The following is a 27,278-nucleotide window of genomic DNA, read 5'->3' as shown; positions in this document are numbered from 1 at the left end:
GTGACTCACAAGAAACGACTTCTCAGATTCCATCCTGTAGGTGGGGGCGCACACAACGCCAGAAGATTGTGCCACACAGCCCTTCCCCTCTTGTATATAGTGCCACACAGCGCCCCTCCCTTTTATATAGTGCCACACAGCGCCCCTCCCTTTTATATAGTGCCACACAGCGCCCCTCCCTTGTATATAGCGCCACACAGCGCCCTTCCCTTGTATATAGCGCCACACAGCGCCCCTCCCTTGGATATAGCGCCACACAGCCCCCTTCCTTTGGTATAGCGCCACACAGCCCCCCTCCCTTGGGTATAGCTCCACACAGCCCCCTTTGGGCCCCGGGTGGCCACCCGAACCGCCCTAATGATCATCGGCCACTGCATCCGTGTTACGGATGGAAACGCACATTGGAGATTATGAAGATACAGATGTATCCATATTTGGTCCGTATTGCATCTGTTTTTCAAAGGGGCTGTCTTATGTCATTCAGTTATCTCCGTAGAAGACAGCCCGTCAGTAGTACGGATCTGTAACCCTGATGCAATACTGAGGACATACTGATGTGATGTCATCCATGATATGTCCGCATTACGGATCCGTATTACTGATGTTTACCATTACGCTCGTGTGAAAGAGACCTTACTCCACAACAAGAACTTTTAAATCGTGTTTGCTCCAATTGCCTGATACATGCTTGAAAGCGACCTAAAGGCATTGTCCGGTTTCAGCAAATTAATGTTCATTATAATTATAAAAAAATAACATTAATTTGCTAAAACCAGACAACCCCTAAAATAACAAAATGATATGACAAAATTTATATGTATGAATAAAGATACTTTGTTGGTTATAAATTATAAGAGGATACATTGTGTCCAACTTAAACTTAAATGGACACTAAGGCTTCGTGCACACGACCGTGCCCGTAATTACAACTCGTAATTATGGGCACGGCCAACCGCGGACAGACGGTCGTGCTCCCATTATAAAGTATAGGAGCACGGTCAGTAAAATAAAAAAATTGGACATGTCCTATTTTTTTCGGCCGGTTTCGACGGCGCGGACACCCTCCCGTAGACATACGAGAAGGTGACGGTCGGCCATAGAAATGAATGGGCCCATAATTACGGGCGATTTTTATGGTCGTGTGCATGGGCTTCACTTTTCAAACAACTTATGCAGATCTAATAGTATATCTGATATAAAATAAATTTGTCATTTACTTCACTGCCTGTCCATAAAAGTCTATGGAGAGGGGAGGAGGGAGCAGAGAGAGTGTGACTGAGCAACACATGCTGCATGCAAGTCTATGGATGGGGAAGGGTGAGCAGAGGGACAAAGATGCAGGAGCAGAGAGAAACACAATGATGTGAGATTTCTGTTCCCGCAGTGCTGGATTCTCAGCTACACTGCTCTGTACTGCTGTATAATCTCCTCCATGTTCCTGCTTCTATATATAAAGTAGATACAGATAGGAGAGCAGGATTCTCCTCTTCTATCTGTGCTGTGTATAGAATACATGATAGCAGTTAGACAACACCCATTAGTTTTGACAAAAATGGGAATTAGAGATCGAGGCTGCAGAGGAGAAAACTGCAAAATAATGCTACACACAAGTCATATAATGGCCAAAAATAGTGTTATTCCTCATGTACACGCATGTGACAGGTAGCAGTTATACCCGGGCTCTGGTGCTTGAAGGGGCCTGTCTGCCACATAACAAAACACCAGTATAACACATGGTAGGTGGAGTACCTTGTTACATATTTTTGCATTGGGGCCAAGGGGGCTTCAGATTACGCCTCTGCTTATAACATATTTTATACACATGCTGTAAGTATCACCTGGGTATGTGGGTCCTTTGGTGAGTGAGTTATAATGGGCTGTCTATCCCACCAGAGCATGTTTACCCAGATACCCTTGGACGCCCAAGGCCCATTGGACCCTGGCATCTACCCAAGCTTGCCTGGTGGTGGCTCTGGCAATAAGAGTCCGATTGGGCAAAGCCGTTTTAAATAACTTTAAACAAACACTGGACACATCCTCATAGTTTGGCGACTATAAAATCATGAGAATTGCAGAATGAGAGGTATTGTAGTGAATATTAGGTCAGAAGACCCCTCTAGAGACGACACAATAACTGAAGAATCTGAAGCCGCCCTTGTGATTTATAGACGTCTAACAGCCAATAGGGATATCTATCATGACTAGTACTCACTCGGCGACCAGAAGGAAGGGTGGCGTGAGCGTCAAGAAGTTTGGAACATTCTTCAGTGCTTCCTAAGGCCTTATTCACACGAACGTATTTTACGTCTGTGATATGTGCGTGAAAATCACGCGTGTCGCACGGACCTATTTTAGGCAATGGGGACGTTCAGACTGTCCGTGATTTTCACTCAGCGTAAAACTCACGACATGCCCTATACTTGGCCGTTTTTTGCGCATCACGCACCCATTGAAGTCAATGGGTGCGTGAAAATTGTGCACGGCACACGGAAGCCCTTCCGTGTGCCACGAGTGAGTCGCGCTACAATTGTAAAATAAATGAATAAAACATAAAAACAGTGTCATAACAATGCCATATGCGTGAAAATCACGCAGCACATACTAATGACACATGGAACTGCTACGCGCGCAAAATGCATTGTTTTTTTTCGCACGCAATACGCACACGCTCCTGTAAATAAGGCCTTATACACACGACCGTTGTGTGCCGGCCGGCTCCAGTCAGTGATCCGTGGAAAGATAGGACATGTCCTATCTTTCCACCGATTGGAGAATCGGGTCAGTTTTCATGGTCCCGATTCATCCGCTAAGGCCTTATTTACACGAACGTGTTTCACGTCCGTGCCTAATGTAAGGCAATGGGGCCATTCAGACATTCCGTGTTTTTCACGCAACAATAGGTCAAGAAATGAAGGGGAAAATAAGACCACCTCCATTTCTTTTTCTAAACCTCAAAACCGCGTGTCGTTAGGATGGCATATGCGTGAAAATCACGCAGCCACGCACCAAACACTTATGACACACGGAACGGCAATGCGCAAAAAACGCCGAGTTTTTTGCGTGCGCAAAACGCACACGTTCGTGTGAATTTCGGCTAAAGTGAATGGCTCTGTGAAAACTATCAGGTGCCGCTCGGATGCCCTGAAAAACAGCCCGAGAGGTACCTGGTCGCGTGCAACTGCACGAAACCATGCACTTTTTTTTTATAGAAATAATTAAGATGTCTTACAAATTGCGCAATACAATAATAAATATAAGAAATAGGGCGCATTGTGACATCGTTGCATAATTTTCTTTTGTGGCATGTTAAGATAGATGTTTTTCCCTATACTGTGTGTCTCATCTCATTTAAGTTATGACCAGTGGTGCTCATATTTAGGCCAAGTTCATACTGTAGGCAGCCACTAGCGCATCCAAAAAATTCACAGCAAAATAATTGTTAATAAAGGGGTTGTACGGGAAAAAAAACCATACTTGCTGGAATGCAATACCAGAAACAACCCATGGACAGGTGTGGCGCTGTTTCTGTAAGAAAGCCATCTTTAAAAAAAAAAAAAGAAAAGCAGTTATAAAAGAAAGGGTCCTAGAGAGGCCTCTGTGGGAAACGGTAATACCAATATCACATGTAAATCTACAATTGCATGCGATTTTTCACCAATATTTGTTAAAAAAAACCCAAGAAAAAGCAGTATGACCGGAGCAAGACCACAGTGTGAATGTAACACTTAAAAATCCTAATCATTGTCATATAATATGTGTATCATCTAGACAAATACACGTGGCTTGTCAGGCCAACCTAGAGATAGAGATGTCTTTAATTTCACATTAGGCTTTTGGCTATTAATAACGTTCTCCGTGTTCCTCTAGGTCACTTTGCCTTCAGGTTTTTTTTCTCCAGCTTTTCTTGACATAGATCAGGGGTGTAGATACAGGGGGTGCAGAGTTAGTAGCTTCCCCCCTGGTGGCTGAGGGTGTAGAAAGGACCCTCTGCCATATTTGAAGACACCAGTATTATCAATGGCACATGGTTGGTGGGGGCCTGTTACAGAATTTGCATTGGGGCCCAGGAGCTTCATGTTACCCCGTGGCATAAACATAAGATTGGGCAATCACAACAGAATTAAAAAAAAAAAAAAGCGGGCATGGGTAATAAGACAGGAGCTACGGTCAGTAGCTGAGATGAGGCTACATCTAAGCTGTGGCATCTCTAGGACTTCATTATAGAAAAAGCTGTGTTCCCAGCCAGGTCCCATAGAAAATCCGGTTAATGCTACCACCCACATTGGCAGTGACAGAAGGGCCCGAGCTCTTGTTGGCCTCCTCATTCCAGTCCCTGGTGGCCGAGTGTGGCAACATTCGGGGGCTTCTCCTCCCTTGCTTGCTAATGTTGTGGGATCTCTAGAGAGGGAGAGTTCTGCAAATGAGGAAGGCGGGTGGGGGGGGGGGGGTCAACCTGAATTACTGCCCCCTCCCTCCACAAGACCAATGGAAGCTGCATAGGCCTATTTTTGTGGGTCTACGTGTAGATTCCCAACACGAACTGGGCTGCTCCACTACGGGATTGTTGCGTTGGCCGGCGTGATCCTGTAGCCTAGTACAGAGTTTCCCAACTTTTTCAGACTCGAGGCACCACTGAAAAAACGAAACTTCCTCAGGGCACCCCTACCAAAAATTGTTTAAAAAAAACACAGAAAACACCTAAAAACAAGCACTACACTCTTAGGGTATGTTCACACGCACTAATTACGGACGTAATTCGGGCGTTTTTGCCCCGAATTACGTCCGAAAATAGCGCCTCAATAGCGTTGACAAACACGCTGTCAAATGACGGCGCGTAAATAGACGCCCGCGTCAAAGAAGTGACCTGTCACTTCTTTGGCCGTAATTGGAGCCGTTATTCATTGACTCCAATGAATAGCAGCGCCAATTACGTCCGTAATGGGCGCGGCGTTCAAGCGCCTGCACATGCCGTTACGGCTGAAATTACGGGGATGTTTCCTCCTGAAAACATCCCCGTAATTTCAGCCGTTACGGACGCTGTTGTGTGAACATACCCTTAGGGTATGTTCACACTGCGTTTTTTGTAAGGCAAAAAAAAAATCTGCCTCAAAATCCCTTCAGGAATTTTGAAGCAGAGTTTGAATTGACAGCATTGTTTTGACTTTTTTTTTTTTTTTTTTTTAACCCGTTGAAGCGAATGCAAAAGACGCAGGAAAAAAAGCTCCAAACGAGCGCCTCCTATTAATTTAAATTGGAGGTCAGAGGGGGAAACCACTTGAACACTCACAGTAAAATGACAATCAGCCCCCCACTCACAGTAAAATGACAATCAGCCCCCCACTCACAGTAAAATGACAATCAGCCCCTCCACTCACAGTAAAATGACAATCAGCCCCCCACTCACAGTAAAATGACAATCAGCCCCCCACTCACAGTAAAATGACAATCAGCCCCCCACTCACAGTAAAATGACAATCAGCCCGCCACTCACAGTAAAGTGACCATCAGCCCGCCACTCACAGTAAAGTGACCATCAGCCCGCCACTCACAGTACAGTGACCATCAGCCCGCCACTCACAGTACAGTGACCATCAGCCCGCCACTCACAGTACAGTGACCATCAGCCCGCCACTCACAGTACAGTGACCATCAGCCCGCCACTCACAGTACAGTGACCATCAGCCCGCCACTCACAGTAAAATGACCATCAGCCCGCCACTCAGATTCCCCCTGGTAGGTAGTGCCACAGAAGCCCCCTGGTAGGTAGTGCCACAGAAGCCCCCTGGTAGGTAGTGACACAGAGGCCCACTTGTAGATAGTGCCACACAGCCTACAGCACCCTTGTAGATAGCACCCCCGTCCTTCCTGTAGATAACGCCACTGAAGCTCCCGGAAGAAGCAGAATCCCCCTGTGGCCGGGGATTCTGCTCCTGGAGTGCTCCGCCGGATGTTTCTGTCCATATATGGACAGTGACATAAAGTGCAACTCCTGAAGCGGAATCCCCATCCACAGCGTTGCCGATGCTGTGACTGGGGATTCCACTCCAGGGGAAGCCCCTGTCGTCTGTGTCCATTTATAGACCGTGACATCATTGGCTTCTCCTAGAGTGGAATCCCCAATCACAGAGTCGGCAATGCTGTGGCTGGGGATTCCGCTTCAGGAGTTGCCCCTTATGTCACTGTCCATATATGGACAGACATATCAAGAGCTCCGTCTAGGAGCGGCATCCCAAGCCACCGGGGGGATTCCGCTCCTTCAGGGAGCTACAGTGACACTAGTAGATAGCAGAGCAGGGAGATACCTCCGCCGGCCATCCTGGGGGCCCATCCCGACGGGCGGCACTGTCGCCGCTAGCACGGTGACGCCGCTATGGCTGCTACACCGGGAGCAACGCTAAGTGAAGAAGCTTCTGAAACAGGGGAAGGGAGCCAGCACAGCGCCCCCTTCCACCTGCTGGAGTGATGCGCCCTGTGCAATGGCACAGGTCGCACACCCCTAAGGCCGGCCCTGCCAGCAACCATAGATCTTTGTGCAAACTAAGTGCTTTACTTTTTAAAGGGAGAGTCAGGGGCGGACATACCGCATGTGCAGCCGGTGCAGCTGCACAAGGGCCCCGCGTGGGAAGGGGGCCCGTTCCTCTGCTGGCCGACTCAGTTCTCAGCTGCGCGATGCTGAGGACTGAGACAGAGGCCCGTGGACAGTAGCTGCGAGCCAGTGGCGTAACTACCACAGTAGCAGCAGTAGCAGCTGCTACGGGGCCCGGGGCATGGGGGGGCCCGTGTCGCCCTGACAGTCAGGCACATTACATTATATGCCACTGCCAGGCCTGGAGGCACGGGCCCCCTCATGCCTAGTAGTAGCATCACGAGTCACGAACATCACGAGTCACTAACATTACACTAGGCATCCGGGGGGGGGGCCCGGTGACAGCCACGGGGGGGGGGGGGGTGTCCGGGGGCACGGTGATATTCACTGCACACTGTGCACTCCACTGATAGTCCTCCCACACACAGTGGAAGAGGACATGGTAGGAGGAGCGCTCAGGCAGGGGAGAGGACAGGGGGCGGAGCTAAACGACCGACGCGAGACTTAGGGCGGAGGACAGTACAGTCAGGAGCCAAGGACTGCCGGAGTAAAGTCAGGACTGCCGGAGTACTAGCATCCCATAGGACGGGCGGAGGACGTGCAGACTGCAGAGGACAGGTACATGATGTACATCAAATAAAAAAGTTCATTTGAGAAGGGAAAAGTTTTTAGGTAGAAAAATCTGCCTCATAATTCCTTCCGGAATTTTGAGGCATATTTTGAACACTTCCCGCGTTTTTGTTGCGTTTTTTGGTGACGTTTTTCGGCCTTCGGGCCGTGGGCAGAAAAACGCAGCAAAAAATGCATTTTCTGCCTGCCATTGTTGTCAATGGGAAGTTGGAGACAGAAACGTCCGAAGAAAGGGCATTAGGCTATGTTTACACTGAGTATTTTGACGAGTTTTTTGATGCGGAAACCGCGTCGCAAAACTCGTCAAAAACTGACAGAAAATGCCTCCCATTGATTTCAATGGGAGGCGTCGGCGTCTTTTTCCCGCGAGCAGTAAAACTGCCTCGCGGGAAAAAGAAGTGACATGCCCTATCTTCGGGTGTTTACACCTCTGACCTCCCATTGACTTCAATGGGAGGCAGAGAAAGCGTATTTCGCGGTGTTTTATGCCCGCAGCGGTCAATGGCCGCGGGCCAAAAACGCCGCAAGAATCGGCGTGCAGGCAGAGGAAAATCTGCCTCAAACTTCCAAACGGAACTTTGAGGCAGATATTCCTCCTGCAAAATACTCTGTGTGAACATAGCCTAACGCTTCTTTTTCCCGCAGGCGTTTTTTATGGTTTTCAATAGGAGGCACTTTCTGACGTTTTTTGCCATGGTTTTCGCGTAAAAAAACTCAGTGTGAACTCCCCCTAACATAGTGGCGTAACTACCGCTATAGCAGCCGTAGCGGCTGCTACGGGGCCCGCGGCATGAGGGGGCCCGTGTCGCCCGCCGGCACGGGCCCCCACCATGGCCGGAGGCTCCGCTAGCTGCCGCTATGGCTGCTACAGCGCAACACCACTGAACACTACGGCAGAGCAGGGAGGTATCTCCCCGCTCTGCCATTAAACATAAGACATGTATCCCCTCTCCACAGGATCTCCACAGGACATGTATCCCCTCTCCACAGGATATACACAGGACAGGGGATACATGTGTGATCGCTGGCATTGATAGGGAGAACGGGGGACTGAAAGTCCCCTGAAGTTCTCCATCACAAACCTCGGACTTCCGGGGTCTGTGTCGGCAGCTCCGTAGAAATTAATGGAGCGCCGGTCGCGCTTGTGCGCATGCGTGACCAGCGCTCCTTTCATTTTTCTTGAGCTGCCGACACAGACGCCGGAAGTCAGAGGTTAGTCATGGAGAACTTCAGGGGACTTTCAGTCCCCCGTTCTCCCTATCGCTGCCAGCGATCACACATGTATCCCCTGTCCTGTGTATATCCTGAGGAGAGGGGATACATGTCTTTTGTCTTTTCACACTGTAGGTCGCATTTTTTGGGGGGGTTGGGGCTGTATGGCGTTCCCTACAGGGGGGGCTGTATAGCGTTCCCTACAGGGGGGCTGTATGGTGGTCCCTACAGGGGGGGCTGTATGGCGTTCCCTACAGGGGGGACTGTATGGCGTTCCCTACAGGGGGGCTGTATGGCGGTCCCTACAGGGGGGGGCTGTATGGAGTTCCCTACAGGGGCGGCTGTATGGCATTCCCTACAGACCCCCCTGTAGGGAACGCCATACAGACACCCTGTAGATAACGCCATACAGACCCCCCTGTAGGGAAAGCCATACAGACATCTACAGGGGGGACTGTATTGCGCTATCTACAGGGGGGACTGTATGGCGCTATCTACAGGGGGGACTGTATGGCGCTATCTACAGGGGGGACTGTATGGCGCTATCTACAGGGGGGACTGTATGGCGCTATCTACAGGGGGGACTGTATGGCGCTATCTACAGGGGGCTGTATGGCGTTATCTACAGGGGGGGCTGTATGGCGTTCCCTACAGGGGGGCTGTATGGCGGTCCCTACAGGGGGGGGGGCTGTATGGAGTTCCCTACAGGGGGGCTGTATGGCGTTCCCTACAGACCCCCCCTGTAGGGAACCCCATACAGACCCCCTGTAGATAACGCCATACAGACCCCCCTGTAGGGAAAGCTATACAGACCCCCCCCCCCTGTAGATAACACCGTACAGTCCCCCCTGTAGATAACGCCATACAGCCCCCCTGTAGATAACGTCATACAGCCCCCCTGTAGATAACGCCATACAGCCCCCCTGTAGATAACGCCATACAACCCCCCCTGTAGATAACGCCATACAGTCCCCCCTGTAGATAACGCCATACAGTCCCCCCTGTAGATAACGCCATACAGTCCCCCCTGTAGATAACGCCATACAGACCCCCCTGTAGATAACGCCATACAGTCCCCCCTGTAGATAACGCCATACAGTCCCCCCTGTAGATAACGCCATACAGTCCCCCCTGTAGATAACGCCATACAGTCCCCCCTGTAGATAACGCCATACAGTCCCCCCTGTAGATAACGCCATACAGTCCCCCCCTGTGGATAACATCATACAGCCCCCCTGTAGATAACGCCATACAGCCCTCCCCCTGTAGATAACGCCATACAGTCCCCCCTGTAGATAACGCCATACAGTCCCCCCTGTAGATAGCGCCATACAGCCTCCCCTGTAGATAGCGCCATACAGCCCCCCCTGTAGATAGCGCCATACAGTCCCCCCTGTAGATAACGCCATACAGCCCCCTTTGTAGATAGCGCCATACAGCCCCCTCTGTAGATATCCTCATTGGTGTGCTGCTGAGGACAGTAGTTCCACAGCAAATCGCTGTTGAGGGCATTGATTGGCTGCAGCGGTCATGTGCCATCGACCGCGCGTCACCACAGCAGCTTTGTAAACACAGAAAGGGATAGGGGCTGTGGAGGGGGAACGGAGGCGCCGGAGGAGGTGAGTATAGGTTTTTCATTTTCTTTGCCCACATTTAGGGACTTAGTTTAGATAAGAATTTAACCCGGAAAAAAATGTGTTACTTGTGTTCTAAACTGGTAATAAAATGTACAATATAAATCTTCCTTCATAATTTTTATTAGTAAGGTTTATTTTTATATGCATATATATGTTTAGGTAACTTTGTCGGTATTGGGGGGGGGGGGGGGCGGGGGGGCCCTGGCACATTATCTGCACAGGGGCCTTTTGCAGTCTGTGTCCGCCACTGGGGAGAGTAGGGTTCAATAAAGGTTAGTTGTAACCGGGCCTAGAAGAGATGGATGTGGTAACTCCTATACATGACCCCTACATGTACGCTGCCGGCTTGTTATAGTAACCCATCTGAATGGTAGTGATATTAACCCTGCGTTGCTGGCGTCATGTTACTGCACCTGGTCAGAGGCTGCTGTCATTCTAGCAGAGAGTGTGATGTACGTTACTGAGGTTAAAGATGTCTGTAATACCCAAATACCGGATGTGTCCCCTCACCATTCATTATATAACCCGACTTCTATTACTCCTCCATATGATGAACCTGCGACCTTGTGCTTCTGATCTCTTTCACAATTATTGCTCCAATATTTGGGTCATGTTGGGGGTTGTAGTGTTCTATGTAAAGAGTATAATAGAATTGTATTATGTCATGTCATGTTGGGGGTTGTAGTGTTCTATGTGTAGGGTATAATAGAATTGTATTACAGTCATGGCCAGTGGTCGGTCATGTTGGGGGTTGCAGTGTTCTATGTATAATAGAATTGTATTATGGATGTAGCCAAGTTTATCTAGACTAATAACGTGCTGCGGCGTGATATCGCACAACAAAAGCCATTAAAAAAAAAAGTCAAGTTTCAAGTTTTGTCACGGTGTACTTAATGCGTTAAAAGTCAAGATGAAGATGGCTACATCTGTATGTCATGTCCAGTGGTCGGGTCATGTTGGGGGTAGTAGTGTTCTATGTGTAGGGTATAATAGAACACTAAAACTCCCAACATGACCACTGGACATAACTATAGCACAATTCTATGTATGGAGTATAATAGAATTGTATTATGATCATATCCAGTGGTCAGGTCATGTTGGGGGTTGTAGTGTTCGGTGTATAGAGTATAATATAACTGTATGCAGTTCAGGAGTAAGAACCTCTGTGGCAGCCATATTGGTTTTCACACAGCTTATCCAGAAACAGAATTGTTAAACTTGACAGAAGAGAATACCTCAAGAATCTTCACTGACTGAACCATTATAAGTGTCGATCAGCAGGTATAAATAATAACATCATCACTGGAGCGAATATAAGTTTCTATTACTAAAGTGTGGGAAAGTCCAGTCACCAGCGATAGACAATTTAACCCTTCAGCCCCATGTTGAATAATAGGATGAGTATTGCCCTGTAGTGGAGCCGCGCGCTGGAGGAAGTGTACCGGATTGTGAGACACCACGCAATGAATGTAAATGAGCAGTTAATCGGCTTTCGCAATGTCGGATGGATGGTGAAATCATGTGATGTGCTTATAGCTTAAAAGCATTACAGGTAATTTGTGTAAAAAAAAACGATGGTGTGCGAGAGAGACAGAGGATTAGCCGGCAGGACAGCTCGGCGGAAAAAGATGCGGTGGCAAATTAAAAGGTTCTCCACCGCGTCGCTCTATAGGAAGATCTTTATGGGATGAAAAGTTTTATAACATTTATTTACTCAATGGACCTCATGTATGAAAACCTGCGCAACCAAGAACTGGTAGCATTGCCATAGCAACCAATCCGATCACTGCTTTCATTTTCACACCTGCTGGGAAAAAAATAAATGCTGAATTCTGATTGGTTGCTATGGGCAACAGCTACAGTTCTTGTTTGCTCTGGTATTCATACATGAAGCCCATTAGGAGGCTAACCAGGTGTAATATCGTGGGTGTCCATGATGTTCAGCAATGTCCAGCAAGCCGAAACACAAAATAAGGGGCTCAGTTTGTGAAAATTTGCACTAAAACGGGTGTCAGATAAATTTTTGTGGAGTTCCCAGGCAGAAATGGAGGAGAGCTGCATTTGCAGTTAGTGCAAGGGGGAGAGGTAGCTGTTTAGACTACAGCATCCATATCCTCTCACAATTTGATCACACTGCTCTCTTCACAAATCACAAAGAAGAGAGCGGCTGTCACATGAGAGCTGCTCTATTCTTCTTTTTTTTTCTTCCTGCACTGAGTTTAGGAACAGGGCAGCTATATTTGCTGTCTTCGTGATTGGGCTGTGTTATTTACACCAGTGCTATTCAGTACGTGAATACTAAGGGCTACACGCCACAGGGCCTTGGAGTACGCAACCATTAGGCACTCACTGTTAAGTCAGGCTGTCTCCGCACATCATGGTTTTATCGCAGATTATGACGTGCATCTCCACTTCCACCTTTTCCCATGCAATGCAAGATTATATATTTCCCACACCCATACATGTACAAATCTAAACTTTTTGCCGCAGCCACTAGGGGGCCGATCTGTATACAAATGTGTACAGCTCCTATTATCCTATATAAGAGCCACATACAGTGCCCCCTAGTGGTAGAAACAGACTAGTAGTAACAAACTAAGATTTCTATGTAGGGGGAACAGAGCAAGTATGCGCTGTACTAAAGAAACAAAGCTCCGTAGCTGTATGAAGTACATTAGGAAAATGCTTCAAATCAATTAAAGGGGTATCTTACTTATTATACTTTTCTTTTTAGAAACTGCTGCAAATGTCCCAAAAGAAAAAGAGGCCGTGCTCGCCTATTCCCCCCCCCCCCCCCCCGGCGATGCAGCGCTGATGCTCCGACAGTCTTCCCGATGTTGGTTTGCATGCGGCCATCACATGAATGCTGCAGCAAATCAGAGGCCTCAGTGATCATGTGTCATAGTCCTGACATTATGGCGCACACTACTGAGTGTTTATGCCAGGTATAAGGCACGTGACCACAGAAGCCTCTGATTGGCTGCAGTAGTCACATGATGGCTGCATGTAAACAAACACCGGGAGGACCGCCGGCGCGTCAGTGCTGGATCGCTCGGGTTTTAGGAATAGGTGAGTACTGATTGTTTTTTTGTTAAGGTCATTTGCAGCTGTTTCTAAAAAAATAAGCAAGAAGTCGGATAACCCCCTTTTTAAGCTTCAGTTTTTTTGGTAACGCATAAGTCTTTGTGAATACACGTATAAATATATACTGGACCTGGTGTGTATTCAATAATAATTATTATTTTTTTTTCTATCTTCCAGGACAAAGATAATTCTGGTGCCACTATTCTACACTTAGCAGCCAGGTTTGGACACCATGAAATAATTGGTTGGTTATTACGATTTGGAACTAATGATGCGATGGTAACGACAGACACCGGAGCACTCCCTGTACACTACGCAGCGGCCAAAGGAGATCTCCCTACATTGCAGCATCTCATAGAGTACTGTCCAAAGTAAGAGACTGATATCTGAATTTAAAGGGACTGTCTAAAATATTTTAGTTTCATTAATTAGTTTTCAGTCTATAGAAGACAACTAATGTGTTTGTACTTTAAAAAAAAAAAAAAAAATGTTGTAGCTATTTTATTTTTAAAAACTTCCCTGGGTACAGCCATATTGGAGACACACCCGTCGTGTGTGTGTGAGGTCAATTGAAAGACAAATGACATAGACTATTACACTCTTTAGAAATGGATAGAACACAGCCCCCAGAGGCCAGGGAGTTACAGGGGAGCTGTATACAGAGTCTAATCTGTATGTATAGTGCTACTATACTTTCTTATCTAAGCCTCCAGCAGTACAATAGATCTAGTATTAACTGGTAATGAGATGCCTCTGCTCATCCTGTCCCCATCTATACAGTAAAGCTTACCAGTGATCTGTAGAAAACAGAAGGTGTCCGCCTATTGTGACTGTTGTAGTGGCCAGTGTGAAAATTTATAATATATCAAGCTGATTTTTTTTCTTGTGTGAATAGCAAAAAAAAAAAAAAGCATTGATTTTTAGGAAAATAAGTTTATAATTTAAATAATGTCAGTCTCTGCTGATACGTCCCTTTATAATTGTCCTCCATACTATTATAAATTTGGATTTTCTACTGTTTTTTTTAATATATCTTCTCACACCAGGGATCGGGGTGGTGGAAAGTTAGGGTTGTTGACTGGGGATCGTTTTAAATGGTGGATCGAAGTTGATCCACCAGAGATCCAGAAGATCCTCAGGTAGGCCATGATACAGGAGCTTGGCCATAGTAGTGCCCAAGAGGTGCAACAGCGAATAGCCTCATGTGAACAGACATCTGATTTATTCATTTTTGGGTTATTTTACAAATAATCTATTATTTCTTATTATAGACATACATTGGCATATTTTTTTTATTTTGGGGGGGGGGGGGGGGGGATAAAACATGCAGGACATTGCCGGTCACTTGTCCGCTGCTCTTTTCTGGCCATTGAGTGGCGTATGTTTGTGTTTGCTTCTTGTTGACTATATTTGTGTTACCTTTTTGCATTTTCTGTTTTTCTTCTGCTTTTGCACTAGTCACCTGGCGTTTTAGTTTAGATGCCACATAAATTATTCATCTCGGGTAAGAGCTTTCTCTTCACAATGCTTCCTGCGGATGATGATAGTTTCTTTTACAAACTCTTGAAATTCCATCTTCAGCACAATTAAGGGCTCAATAGGCCGATGTATCAATTGATTTTATGTTGAAGTGCCTGTGAGGAGGATTGTGTGATCGAGGCACAAATTAACACTAATTATATCTGCGGATTTTTCCATGTCTTTGTTTTCTTGCTCCCCTCCAGTTTGGTTCGCTCGTTCTACATACCTTGGGTTGTCCATTAGGGATATTATTACCATTAAATACATTGGTTACTTAAAGAGAACAACTCCGATCTCATGTCACGTCTGTTATAGTAAATTCTTATATTCCCTATATAATAACAATTCCGGTGCAAGTTTTCTTAGAACTTTGTATTGTGCTTTCCCTCTGTTATTAGTCCTGGAAATACATTCTTAAATTTAAAAATTGAGCGTTACAATTTCCACAACGGAATTCTGAGTGGAAATTCCGCAGCATTTACAGTAGCAGCAAAGCGGATGAGCTTTTAACGTATCTCATGCCCACGATGCAGAAAAAAATCTGCAAATTGAAATTTTATTCTGCGGAATAGCTTTTTTTTTTTGTTACTTGTTTGGTGCATTTTTTTCCAGCAGTTTTGCCTGCGGGTTCTAGGTCAGATACATTGCGTACTTTTAGCTGCTCACTGACAGGGCTCTCCTCCTTTAAAGGGGTTGTCCTGTTTCGAAAAACCATCTTCATACACCCTATTGGGGTATTCTGGGGTTATTGAAGTAGGTCCCCTGTTCAGGATCGTCATCTCTTGGTCAGAATGATTAGTGGATACAAAGAGAGTCTCTCTCTCTCTCTGGAGAATCTGTCCTGTCCTATCCTGTCCTGTATTAGGGTATGTGCACACGTAAACTGTATTTGCGTCTGAAATTACGGAGCTGTTTTCAGGAGAAACCAGCTCCGTAATTTCATACGTAATTGCTCGTCCTCGCATTTTGCGAGGCGTCATTGACGTCCGTAATTTAGAGCTGTTCTTCATTGAATTCAATGAAAAACGGCTCAAATTACGTCCAAAGAAGTGTCCTGCACTTTTTTGACGAGGCCGTCATTTTACGCGTCGTCGTTTGACAGCTGACAGGTCGTCGGCACAGTACGTCGGCAAACCCATTCAAATGGATGGGCAGATGTTTGCCGACGTATTGGAGCCGTATTTTCAAGCGTAAATCGAGGCATAATACACCTCGTTTACGCCTGAAAATAGTTTGTGTGAACCCAGCCTGACACAGACAATCCATTGATATGAATGGAGACTGTGTAATGCTTCATTTCCCCTGTGGTGGTGCTGCAGAGAAATGTAACACTTACTGCCAGGTTTCCCCACCGTTTACAGGTGATTGCTGAAGGTCCCAGAAGTGGGACACTTTGTGATCAGCTTATTGTCAAGGAACCTTCTAACAAGTAGGGATTGTCAAAATCAGAGAACCCCTTCAAGCGCTGCCACATTCTTTTAATAGGGCTAAGGAAGAGCCTAACAGCAGGTGCTCTACCCAGTATTTATTATGGGAGCACTGTCACTGTCTTTATTATGGGAGCGCTGTGACTGTCTTTATTACGGGAGCGCTGTGACTGTCTTTATTATGGGAGCGCTGTGACTGTCTTTATTATGGGAGCGCTGTGACTGTCTTTATTATGGGAGCGCTGTGACTGTCTTTATTATGGGAGCGCTGTGACTGTCTTTATTATGGGAGCGCTGTGACTGTCTTTATTATGGGAGCGCTGTGACTGTCTTTATTATGGGAGCGCTGTGATTGTCTTTATTACGGGAGCGCTCTCCTTGGCAAAATGGCTTCAGAGGAAGGAATATATTATCGGCTTTTCGTGAGATAAAAAAATCACAAATTTCCACGCACACATTTTTGTGCTAAAATCTGAAAATATTCTCGCATGGGCGTGGTTAGAATAAGGGGGCGGGGCCAAATGACAGGCATATTTATTAAGTACACCAGAAAAATGTTGTCAATTATATTTCAAATCTATGGCTGCTCGTAGATTTAAATTTCAGGTGTTTAGGACGGTCCAAGATGTGCCAAAGGAATAAAGAGTTGTGCGCCCTTTAATAAATTTGGCGCATTTAACACCTATGTAGTTTAAATCGTATAAAATGCCAGTATTAATAAATTCCTTCCACGGTCTTTCTGTAATCGGAGCATTGTGGGGACACTCATAAAGGGGCCTATACGAAGAATCGGCTGTTACGTTGTGGAGGGAGGGGGATGGTCCGTATTTATTACAGTATGTTGGAGGGTGCGGAATTGATTAATCCTTATGTAGTTTTAGCTAATTGTCACGACTGTTGCTCTGAGCACATAATGGCCCTCCGGTTCCGTGCACATGGTCGTATATAGATCCAGTTAAGAGATCGGATCCCATCCTATAAGATCCGCAAAGCCTTTTTGAAAGCTTTTTTATTGAGAGAGGTTTTCCTTATCTCACAGGACCGGATCCAATCCCTTCCCTGGATCTTTTATATGAATGTCATAGATGGAGCCGTAATATGGTCATATATAGGGTTGCACGATGCATCGAAATATCGATACTATTTTGGTGCCTTACACCCTTAAACGGTTCAATACCGTTAATTCATGTATTTCGATACTATTCATATTGTAGCACATGAATGTAGTGAGAGCGGGGCTGCAGCTGTGTAATACACGTGTAATACAGCCATTGCCCCGATCCTGACAAGTGCGAGCGCGGTCAGCATGAGGTGATACGGCCGGCGCTGCACTAATGAGCGCCGGCACTGAAGACAGAACATGGTGGGCGCACTACAAAACATCCACATGTTCTGTTTTCAGTGCCTGTGCCGCCGCCCATTAGTGCAGCGCCTGCCGAATCCCCTCATGCTGAACGCGTGCGCACACTTGTCAGGAGTGCCGCAGCCCCGCTCTAATGGCAGAGATCAGAGAAACCTCTCGTCTCCACCGCTTTTCCCTTGAATGCTGTGATCAAAGCTGACCGCAGCATTAAGGGGAAGATGAGAAGGGGGGATGCGCTTTGGATTGCAAGGAATCCGTTAGGTGATCGAGAGACATACCATATATGGGCAGACAGCCCAGGGTCCATTGAAGGACCCCAGGGCTGTCTGACCATATTTCCTGTTGTTAGGTCATACTTGGGTATGTCCTAACAACTGCCCATGTACTATCCATGTATAGATATATGCCAATAAAAGTCTCAATACATAAAATATACACATTCGGTATCGGCGCGACCGTAATAACAAATTTATAGTGTCATTTATAATGTTTGTGCAGTTATAAAAAATTTAAAAAAAAAGCTTTCTTTCCCTTTTATTAATGTGAGGCATGAGGTATTATGAAATTTGAACCTCCATGTGCCTCACATTAAGGGCTTATTCAGATGAACGTGATATACGTCCGTGCAATGCGCGTTATTGTCACGCGCCTCCCACGGACCTCTGTTAGTCTATGGGGCCGTTCAGACAGTCGGTGAGTTTCATGCAGCGTGTGTCCGTGTGTCCGCTGCGTAAAACTCACGACATGTCCGTTATTTGTGCATTTCTCGCGCATCACGCACCCATTGAAGTCAATGGGTGCGTGAAAATCACGCGCAGCACACGGAAGCACTTCCGTGTGCAGCGCGTGATTCGCGCAACAGCAGTAAAAACTATGAATGAAAACAGAAAAGCACCACGTGCTACAAACATACAGAGTGTCATAATGATGGCGGCTGCGCGAAAATCATGCAGCCGTGCATCATACGCTGCTGACACACGGAGCTGTTATGTATCTTTTGCGCGGGCAAAACGCACACACTCATGTGAATCTGGCCTTATACTAATTAACCCCATCATGTACCTCACACATTAACCCAATGTTGTCCATTATGACTGAGGAACATGATGGGGTTAATTACTATTCATATGAGGCACGTGGAGGTTCAAAATTCATCTCACCTCGTGCCTCACATCAGAAAGTCCAAATTCTGGTATCGTAACAATCCTAGTCATATAAAGTAAAAAAATTAAATAGAATAAGTCACAATGGCTCCAAATTTAGAAATTGCCACCTTCTGACAACTAATGACCTATCCACCGGATAGGTCATCAGTATATCATCGGTGCGGGTCCGACACCCGGACCACGCACTGTTAAGCCGATCCGTTGGCCTGCGGGGACCGGGTGTTATGGCACATAATGCTATGTACGGAGCCGGAAGCAGTTAGCTCCGTGCATAGCATAGCGGCCGTGCTGTAGAACTGCAGGTCCGCTCCTATTCACTTGAATACTGCAGTACTGCAGCTCGGCCACTATTCTGTGGCCGGAGCTAAGTGCTTCCGGCATGTACGTCCGGTGCACCGGACCATCTGATCTGTGCAGTGTCCGGGTGTCGGACTCCCACAGATCATGTACTGATGACCTATCGTGTGTTAGAAGGTGGAAAACCCCTTTAAGGAAAAGTAATATAGAGTCATTTTATCCGTTTTTTTTTTTTGTTTTTTTTCGGGGTTCGTTTTTTATATTGCACATAAACAAATTTTCTGTAAAAAAATTTGCTGTAGTTGTCCGTAAAGCGTCTGGCATGTTCTCTCCGAGACGTCGATTATTACAAGCGAAAAGTTATCCACATTTTGTCTTCGTCTTGTCGCCATATGGCGGTAGGTGAATCGATGCTTTAAGTTCAGTCTGCCGGGTCTGCAGCGTTTTCTTGTTAATTCTTAATCAGCTTAGGTAGGGACAGTCAATGATAACAAGCGCTTGCTTTCCAGACTGTATTGTTTGTAGCCGTCATGGCAACGCCGAGGCTGATCTGTAGTAAATTAATAAGATGTAACCAATACATATACGTGGAGTTCCGACATCCCAGCTTCCTGTCCGTGTAGAAACAGATGACCCCATCAAAATCTTATTTCCCAAGCAAAGTAAACAATAATAATGCAGAAAATTTGCATTGACGTTTCACAATATGTTAGAAAATCGCTTGGCTAACAATTCCTTACAAGAGTGATCTGGGCAGAGAAGTGGCACCCCCCTAATACCCAGAACTTGGGGCACACGCCTCACCAAACTCGAGTTACATGACGCAGCTTTCCTGTCATTCAGACTTACCTTTTCTCCCTGTAGAAGTCAATGAAAATGTTCTGCAACAGTGTCAATTTCCATTGACGTCTAAGGGAGTTGTCACATGAAAGTGTCAGATCTCACAAGTTGTAGTAATGCAAGTTTAAAGAAAAAGAAATTAGCTCGCAGAGCAAAATCCGGCGCCATTTTCATGTGGACCAGAAGCTGCTGCCGGACAGTAAGATGACGACTTCCGGCCGCGGCTTCCGGCCATATGTTCAAGGAATAGGAGCGGAGGCAGCAGCGGCGGCAGGAGCAGGTAATTTATGTTTGTGTATGTGATGTGTGTATTATGTTCGTGTGATACTGTCTGCTGAGCACTGTATCTAATCCTCCTACACCGTGCAGTCGCTCAGAAAATGGCAGCACACCGTGTAGGAGGTTTGAAGATTCAAACCCCCTCCTTCTCCTGGCATTAGCCATAAGAAGGGAGGGGGGATTGTGTGAGGACACTAGAGAGAGTGTGTCCAACCCAAATTTGCAGCATAAATCAATGAGGTTGCTTTACCACATTAACCATGCTGCAATTTTGGGAACTGCTCCCTCTAGTGGCCAGCAGATGGAAATGTTATAAATTAGAATCTAATTTATAATATTTCCTGACTTGTGAAAAAATTAAAACAATGTTTAATCACTTAAATAATTGTTTAACTGAAAAAATAAAAAAAAGTTCTAGCGACACATTCCCTTTTAAACGTGTGTGCACAAGCCTCAGGACCTCAGCCTTCAGTCTCACATTTATATATCAAAAAAGAATAGGTAGCACTCCACAAAATTCCAAAAGTGAAATAAGTTTTATTCATCCAGAGGCGTAGCTAGGTTCTCCAGCACTAGGGGCAAAGTTTCAGTTTGGTGCCCCACCTCCCTCACACGTTTTTTTTAATGTAACTCGATCATAAAACCATTTGTACATTTTACATATATACATCACCAGAACCAAGCTCATTACATATATACATAACAAAGCTCAGTACATATATACAGCATCAGAACCAAAATCAGTACTTCTATACAACACCAGAACAAAGCTTAATACATAACTACAACACCAGAACCAAGCTCAGTACATATATACAGGACCATAATCAAGCTCAGTACATAAATACAGCATCAGAATCAAGCTCAGTACATAAATACAGCATCAGAATCAAGCTCGGTACATAAATACAGTACCAGAACCAAGCTCCGTACATAAATACAGTACCAGAACCAAGCTCCGTACATATATACAGTACCAGAACCAAGCTCAGTACGTATTACAGCACCAGAACAAAGCTCAGTACATATATACAGTGCCAGAACAAAGCTCATTACTTATATACAGTACCAGAACAATGCTCAGTACATAAATACAGCACCAGAACAAAGCCCAGTACATATATACATTACCGTTCAAAAGTTTAGGGTCACTTAGAAATGTCCTTATTTTTGAAAGAAAAGCACCGTTTTTTTCAATGAAGATAACATTAAATTAATCAGAAATACATTCTATACATTGTTAATGTGCTAAATGACTATTGTAGCTGCAAACGTCTGCTTTTTAATGCAATATCTGCATAGGTGTATAGAGGCCCATTTCCAGCAACCATCACTCCAGTGTTCTAATGGTACATTGTGTTTGCTAACTGTGTTAGAAGGCTAATGGATGATTAGAAAACACTTGAAAACCCTTGTGCAATTATGTTAGCACCACTGTAAACAGTTTTGCTGTTTAGAGGAGCTATAAAACTGACCTTCCTTTGAGCTAGTTGAGAATCTGGAGCATTACATTTGTGGGTTCGATTAAACTCTCAAAATGGCTAGAAAAAGAGAGCTTTCATGTGAAACTCGACAGTCTATTCTTGTTCTTAGAAATGAAGGCTATTCCATGCGAGAAATTGCCAAGAAACTGAAGATTTCCTACAACGGTGTGTACTACTCCCTTCAGAGGACAGCACACACAGGCTCTAACCAGAGTACAAAGAGAAGTGGGAGGCCTCGCTGCACAACTGAGCAACAAGACAAGTACATTAGAGTCTCTAGTTTGAGAAATAGATGCCTCACAGGTCCTCAAGTGGCAGCTTCATTAAATAGTACCCGCAAAATGCCAGTGTCAACGTCTACAGTGAAGAGGCGACTCCGGGATGCTGGCCTTCAGGACAGAGTGGCAAAGAAAAAGTCATATCTGAGACTGGCTCAGGGGCGGACATACCGCATGTGCAGCCGGTGCAGCTGCACAAGGGCCCCGCGTGGGAAGGGGGCCCGTTCCTCTGCTGGCCGACTCAGTTCTCAGCTGCGCGATGCTGAGGACTGAGACAGAGGCCCGTGGACCACTGGCGTAGCTATAGGGGTCGCAGCGGTCGCAATTGCGACCGGGCCCCGAAGCCAGGGGGGCCCACGGCCCCCCGCACCACATCAATAAAAAGTTACTATAGTAACTCGGGCCGCGGGCCCCTGTTACTATAGTAACATACTTTACTTACCTTCCTGGTTCCGGATCGCAGCGGAGGTCCTGACGTCAGGCGCTGTGCGCAGCGCATGACGTCACAGCGCTATGCCGCCGCGCACAGCATCGAGACTACAGAACTCCCGCCGCGGCCGAAGAGGAAGGTAAGATAGCCCTGACTGGCGGGGTCCGACTCCTGGGACCCGCCAATCAGCTGTTTTGAAGGGGCCGCAGCACTCGTACGAGAGCTGCTCCCCTTCATTCCTGTCACTTCATTCCGGTCACACTGTGAATCGGTTTCGGCGATTCACAGTGTGGGCGAGTAGTGAAATGAAGGGGAAGCAGCTCTCGTACGAGTGCTGCGGCCCCTTCAAAACAGCTGATTTGCGGGTCCCGGGCGACACATCAGCTATTGATGGCCTATCCTGAGGATAGGCCATCAATGTTTAGGGACTGCACAACCCCTAAGCCTACGATGTAGCAGGCTTAGGGGGCCCATGAGACAGGATCACAGATTGTGTGATGCTGTCTGCTGGGCCCTGTATCTAAGCCAATCACATGGTAGGCTTAGATACATGGCCCATGCGTGATCCTGTCTGCTGGGCCCTGTATCTAAGCCTACCACACTGTAGGTTTAGATACAGGGCCCCAGCACACAGTAATCTTATACTGTATAAGATTACTGTCTGCTGGACCCTGTATCTAAGCCTACCTTGTGGTAGGCTTAGATACAGGGTCCCACAGACAGTATCACACATGGGCCCTGTATCTAAGCCTTAGGGTATGTGCACAGACACTAATTACGTCCGTAAGTGACGGATGTATTTCGGCCGCAAGTACCGGACCGAACACACTGCAGGGAGCCGGGCTCCTAGCGTCGTACTTATGTACGACGCTAGGAGTCCCTGCCTCGCTGTGGGACAACTGTCCTGTACTGTAATCATGTTTTCAGTACCGGACAGTTGTCCGGCAGCGAGGCAGGGACTCCTAGCGTCGTACATAAGTATGATGCTAGGAGCCCGGCTCCCTGCAGTGTGTTCGGTCCGGTACTTGCGGCCGAAATACGTCCGTCAATTCCGGACGTAATTAGTGTGTGTGCACATACCCTAACACATGTGTTACTAATCATTTTTTGTGTGTTTTCTTACAGGTTCGGTCGTTGGACTACGGCGGATTCCAGGACTACTTCGATGACAGCTTTTTTTTTTATTAATAAAATGGTTAATGAGGGTTGTGTTTTTTTTTTTTATTTCAATAAAATATTTTTTCTATGTCTTTGTGGTTTTTTTTAAACTATATTACTACCGCCTTAGTAATGGCCGCCGGCTGATTGACAGCATCCATTGCTAAGGCAGGGCTTAGTGTTAGCCGGTGCAGAGGCTAACACTAACCCCCTTTATTACCCCGGTACCCACCGCCACCAGGGGTGCTGGGAAGAGCCGGGTACGATCCAGTACCTGACCATCTGTAGTGATGGTCGGCCACTGGGGTGGCCGCAGGCTGGTATTATCAGGAGGGGAAAGGCCAGATACAGTGGCCCTTCCTACCCTGGTGATGCTAGGCTGCTGCTGCTTTATTGTATCTGGCTGGTTATGAAAATGGGGGGGACGCCACGTCATTTAAAAAATAATTGGAAAGAACGATGTCGGGTCCCCCCCAATTTTCATAACCAGCCAGATACAACACAGCAGCAGCAGGCAGCATTACAAGGGTGGGAAGGGCCACTGTTTTTGGCCTTCCCCAGCCTAATACTACCAGCCTGCGGCCACCCCGGTGCCTGCCCGTCACTACAGCTGGTCGGGTACTGGTTTGTACCCGGCTCTTCCCAGTACCCCTGGTGGCGGTGGGTACCGGGGTAATAATGGGGGTTAGTGTAGACTCTGCACCGGCTAACATTAAGCCTCGCCTTAGTAATGGAGGTTGTCAATCAGCCAGCGGCCATTACTAAGGCGGTGATAATAAAGTTTAAAAAGATACAAGCACATAGAAATTTTTTTTATTGAAATAAAAACACAACCCTCATTAACCATTTTATTGAGAATAAAAAAAACGCCGTCATTGAAGTCCTCGTATCCGAAGTCCAACAACCGAACCTGTAAAAAAAACACAAACACACAAAAATAATCAGTAACACATAAAGAAGCAAAATTATTATTCTTACCTTTCCTGGGTCCAGCGCTGGAGCCGCAATGTCAGCGAGCTGGGCCCTGTATCTAATCCTATCATGTGTGATACAGTCTGCTGAGCTGTGTATCTAATCCAATCATGTATGATACTGTGCTGGGCCCTATATCTAATCCGATCATGTGTGATACTGTCTGCTGAGCCACTGTATCTAATCCTATCATGTGTGATACTGTCTGCTGAGCCACTGTATCTAATCCTATAATGTGTGGTACTGTCTGCTGAGCCACTGTATCTAATCCTATCATGTGTGATACTGTCTGCTGAGCCACTGTATCTAATCCTATCATGTGTGGTACTGTCTGCTGAGCCACTGTATCTAATCCTATCATGTGTGGTACTGTCTGCTGAGCCACTGTATCTAATCCTATCATGTGTGATACTGTCTGCTGGGCCACTGTATCTAATCCTATCATGTGTGATACTGTCTGCTGAGCTGTGTATCTAATCCTATCATGTGTGATACTGCCTTCTGAGCCACTGTATCTAATCCTATCATGTGTGATACTGTCTGCTCAGCCACTGTATCTAATCCTATCCATAGTTTATAGGGTCGTAGTGCTATAGATATGCTATGCTGTCTCCTATACACACACTTTTTTTTGGGGCGGACACATATGTATTGGGGCTATTTCCCGGACATTTTAAGCCCTGAGGGTATGTTCACACGGCAGCGTCTGTTACGGCTGAAATTACTGTGCTGTTTTCAGGAGAAAACAGCACCGTAATTTCAGCCGTAATGGCATGTGCAGGCGTCTTTTGCTGCGTCCACTACGGAAGTAATTGAAGCTGGTTTTCCATGGAGTCCATGGAAAACGGCTCCATTTACATCTGAAGAAGTGACAGGCAGTTTTTTACGCGCCGCCTTTCGACAGCGGCGCGTAAAAAAAAATGACCATCGGCACAGAACATCGTAAGACCCATTCAAATGAATGGGCAGATGTTTTCCGACGCTTTTGAGCCGCATTTTCGGATGTAATTCAATGCTAAAACGCCCAAATTACGTCCGTAAATAGTGTGTGTGTGAACCCAGCCTTAGTGACGCCCCGGCTGCTAGTGCTGCATTGTTGGGTCACTTAGGAGACCCAGCGATGCAGCTGAAAGCGGACCGTCGGCCATGAGAAGTTTGCGGGGTGGGGGGGGGGGGCCCTGGCACATTATCTGCACAGGGGCCTTTTGCAGTCTGTGTCCGCCACTGGACTGGCTAATAAAAGGAAAAGATTAATATGGGCAAAAGCACACAGACATTGGACAGAGGAAGATTGGAAAAAAGTGTTATGGACAGACGAATCGAAGTTTGAGGTGTTTGGATCACACAGAAGAACATTTGTGAGACGCAAAACAACTGAAAAGATGCTGGAAGAGTGCCTGATGCCATCTGTCAAGCATGGTGGAGGTAATGTGATGGTCTGGGGTTGCTTTGGTGCTGGAAAAGTGGGAGATTTGTACAAGGTTAAAGGGATTTTGAATAAGGAAGGCTATCACTCCATTTTGCAACGCCATGCCATACCCTGTGGACAGCGCTTGATTGGCGCCAATTTCATCCTACAACAGGACAATGACCCAAAGCACACCTCCAAATTATGCAAGAACTATTTAGGGAAGAAGCAGGCAGCTGGTATTCTATCTGTAATGGAGTGGCCAGCGCAGTCACCAGATCTCAACCCCATAGAGCTGTTGTGGGAGCAGCTTGACCGTATGGTACGCAAGAAGTGCCCATCAAGCCAATCCAACTTGTGGGAGGGGCTTCTGGAAGCATGGGGTGAAATTTCTCCCGATTACCTCAGCAAATTAACAGCTAGAATGCCAAAGGTCTGCAATGCTGTAATTGCTGCAAATGGGGCATTCCAAGACGAAAGCAAAGTTTGAAGGAGAAAATTATTATTTCAAATAAAAATCATTATTTCTAACCTTGTCAATGTCTTGACTATATTTTCTAGTCATTTTGCAAGTCATTTGATAAATATAAGTGTGAGTTTTCATGGAAAACACAAAATTGTCTGGGTGACCCCAAACTTTTGAACGGTAGTGTATATAACTCCAGAACAAATACAGCTCAATTTAGTGACCCGTATAGGTTTGTACTAAATTGTATACAGCTCCCTGCTTGCCCAAACTAAGGTAAGTATATGCTGGGAAATGCGGTTTCACAAATAAAAATCATACCACCCATCATCTCGCTGCAGATCATACAGTGACTACAGTGCTGATTAGAGGCAGAATAAACATTTACTTTAAGTGACTCACCGGTGATGTCTCAAATTCTAGTTCTTTTTCTCTTTTCTTCTCCATCCGGTCCAGACCTCTATAATGACTTCTCCCGGCCAAGCCCATTTCTGCAGTTTGCCGCTCAGATGTCTTCAGCTTCTCACCTTTCAAACATTTCTGCACCTATAAACGAAGATAAAGTTCTCATGATGCCAGACACTACGCCCAAATATAAATATAATAGCGTCATACACTGCACCTCTAATTATAATCGCACCATACACTGTCCCTGATTATAATAGCACCATACACTGTATCCCTGATTAGAATAGCGCCATACACTGTGTTCCGCACACACCATAGTGACCCCCCATAGAGCCCCTGTAGATAGTGTCCCACATATAGCCAGCCCTGTAGATAGTGACATATAGCCACCCCTGTAGTTAGTGCCCCACAAATAGCCCCCTCTGAAAATTGTGCCCCACATGTAGCCCTCCCTGTATATAGCGCTCCACATATGGCCCAGCCCTATATATAGCGCCTCACATATAGTTCCTCCTATAGTGCTCCATATATAGCCCACCCCTGCATATAGTGTCCAACATATAGCCCACCCCTTTAGATAGTGCCCTGCATATATCTCCTTCTATAAATATTGCTCCACTTATAGCCCACTC

The 27,278-nt window shown here is 46.3% G+C and overlaps 1 protein-coding gene across 1 annotated transcript in view; it reads left to right on the top strand.

Moving 5' to 3' along the window:
• The window catches only part of LOC142661837 (espin-like), a 127,614-nt gene that overhangs the window by 4,967 nt on the left and 95,369 nt on the right, over positions 1 to 27,278 (top strand). Inside the window, exon 2 of the mRNA XM_075839450.1 lies at positions 13,327 to 13,520. Within this exon, the coding sequence (XP_075695565.1) occupies positions 13,327 to 13,520 (194 nt within the window). The remainder of the gene's footprint in view (positions 1 to 13,326; positions 13,521 to 27,278) is intronic.

The sequence above is a fragment of the Rhinoderma darwinii genome, chromosome 10 (assembly GCF_050947455.1).
Source record: "Rhinoderma darwinii isolate aRhiDar2 chromosome 10, aRhiDar2.hap1, whole genome shotgun sequence".
Classification (NCBI taxonomy): Eukaryota; Metazoa; Chordata; class Amphibia; order Anura; family Rhinodermatidae; genus Rhinoderma; species Rhinoderma darwinii.
Note: the sequence above shows the minus strand (reverse complement) of the source record. Positions and strands in the feature narration are given on the sequence as shown.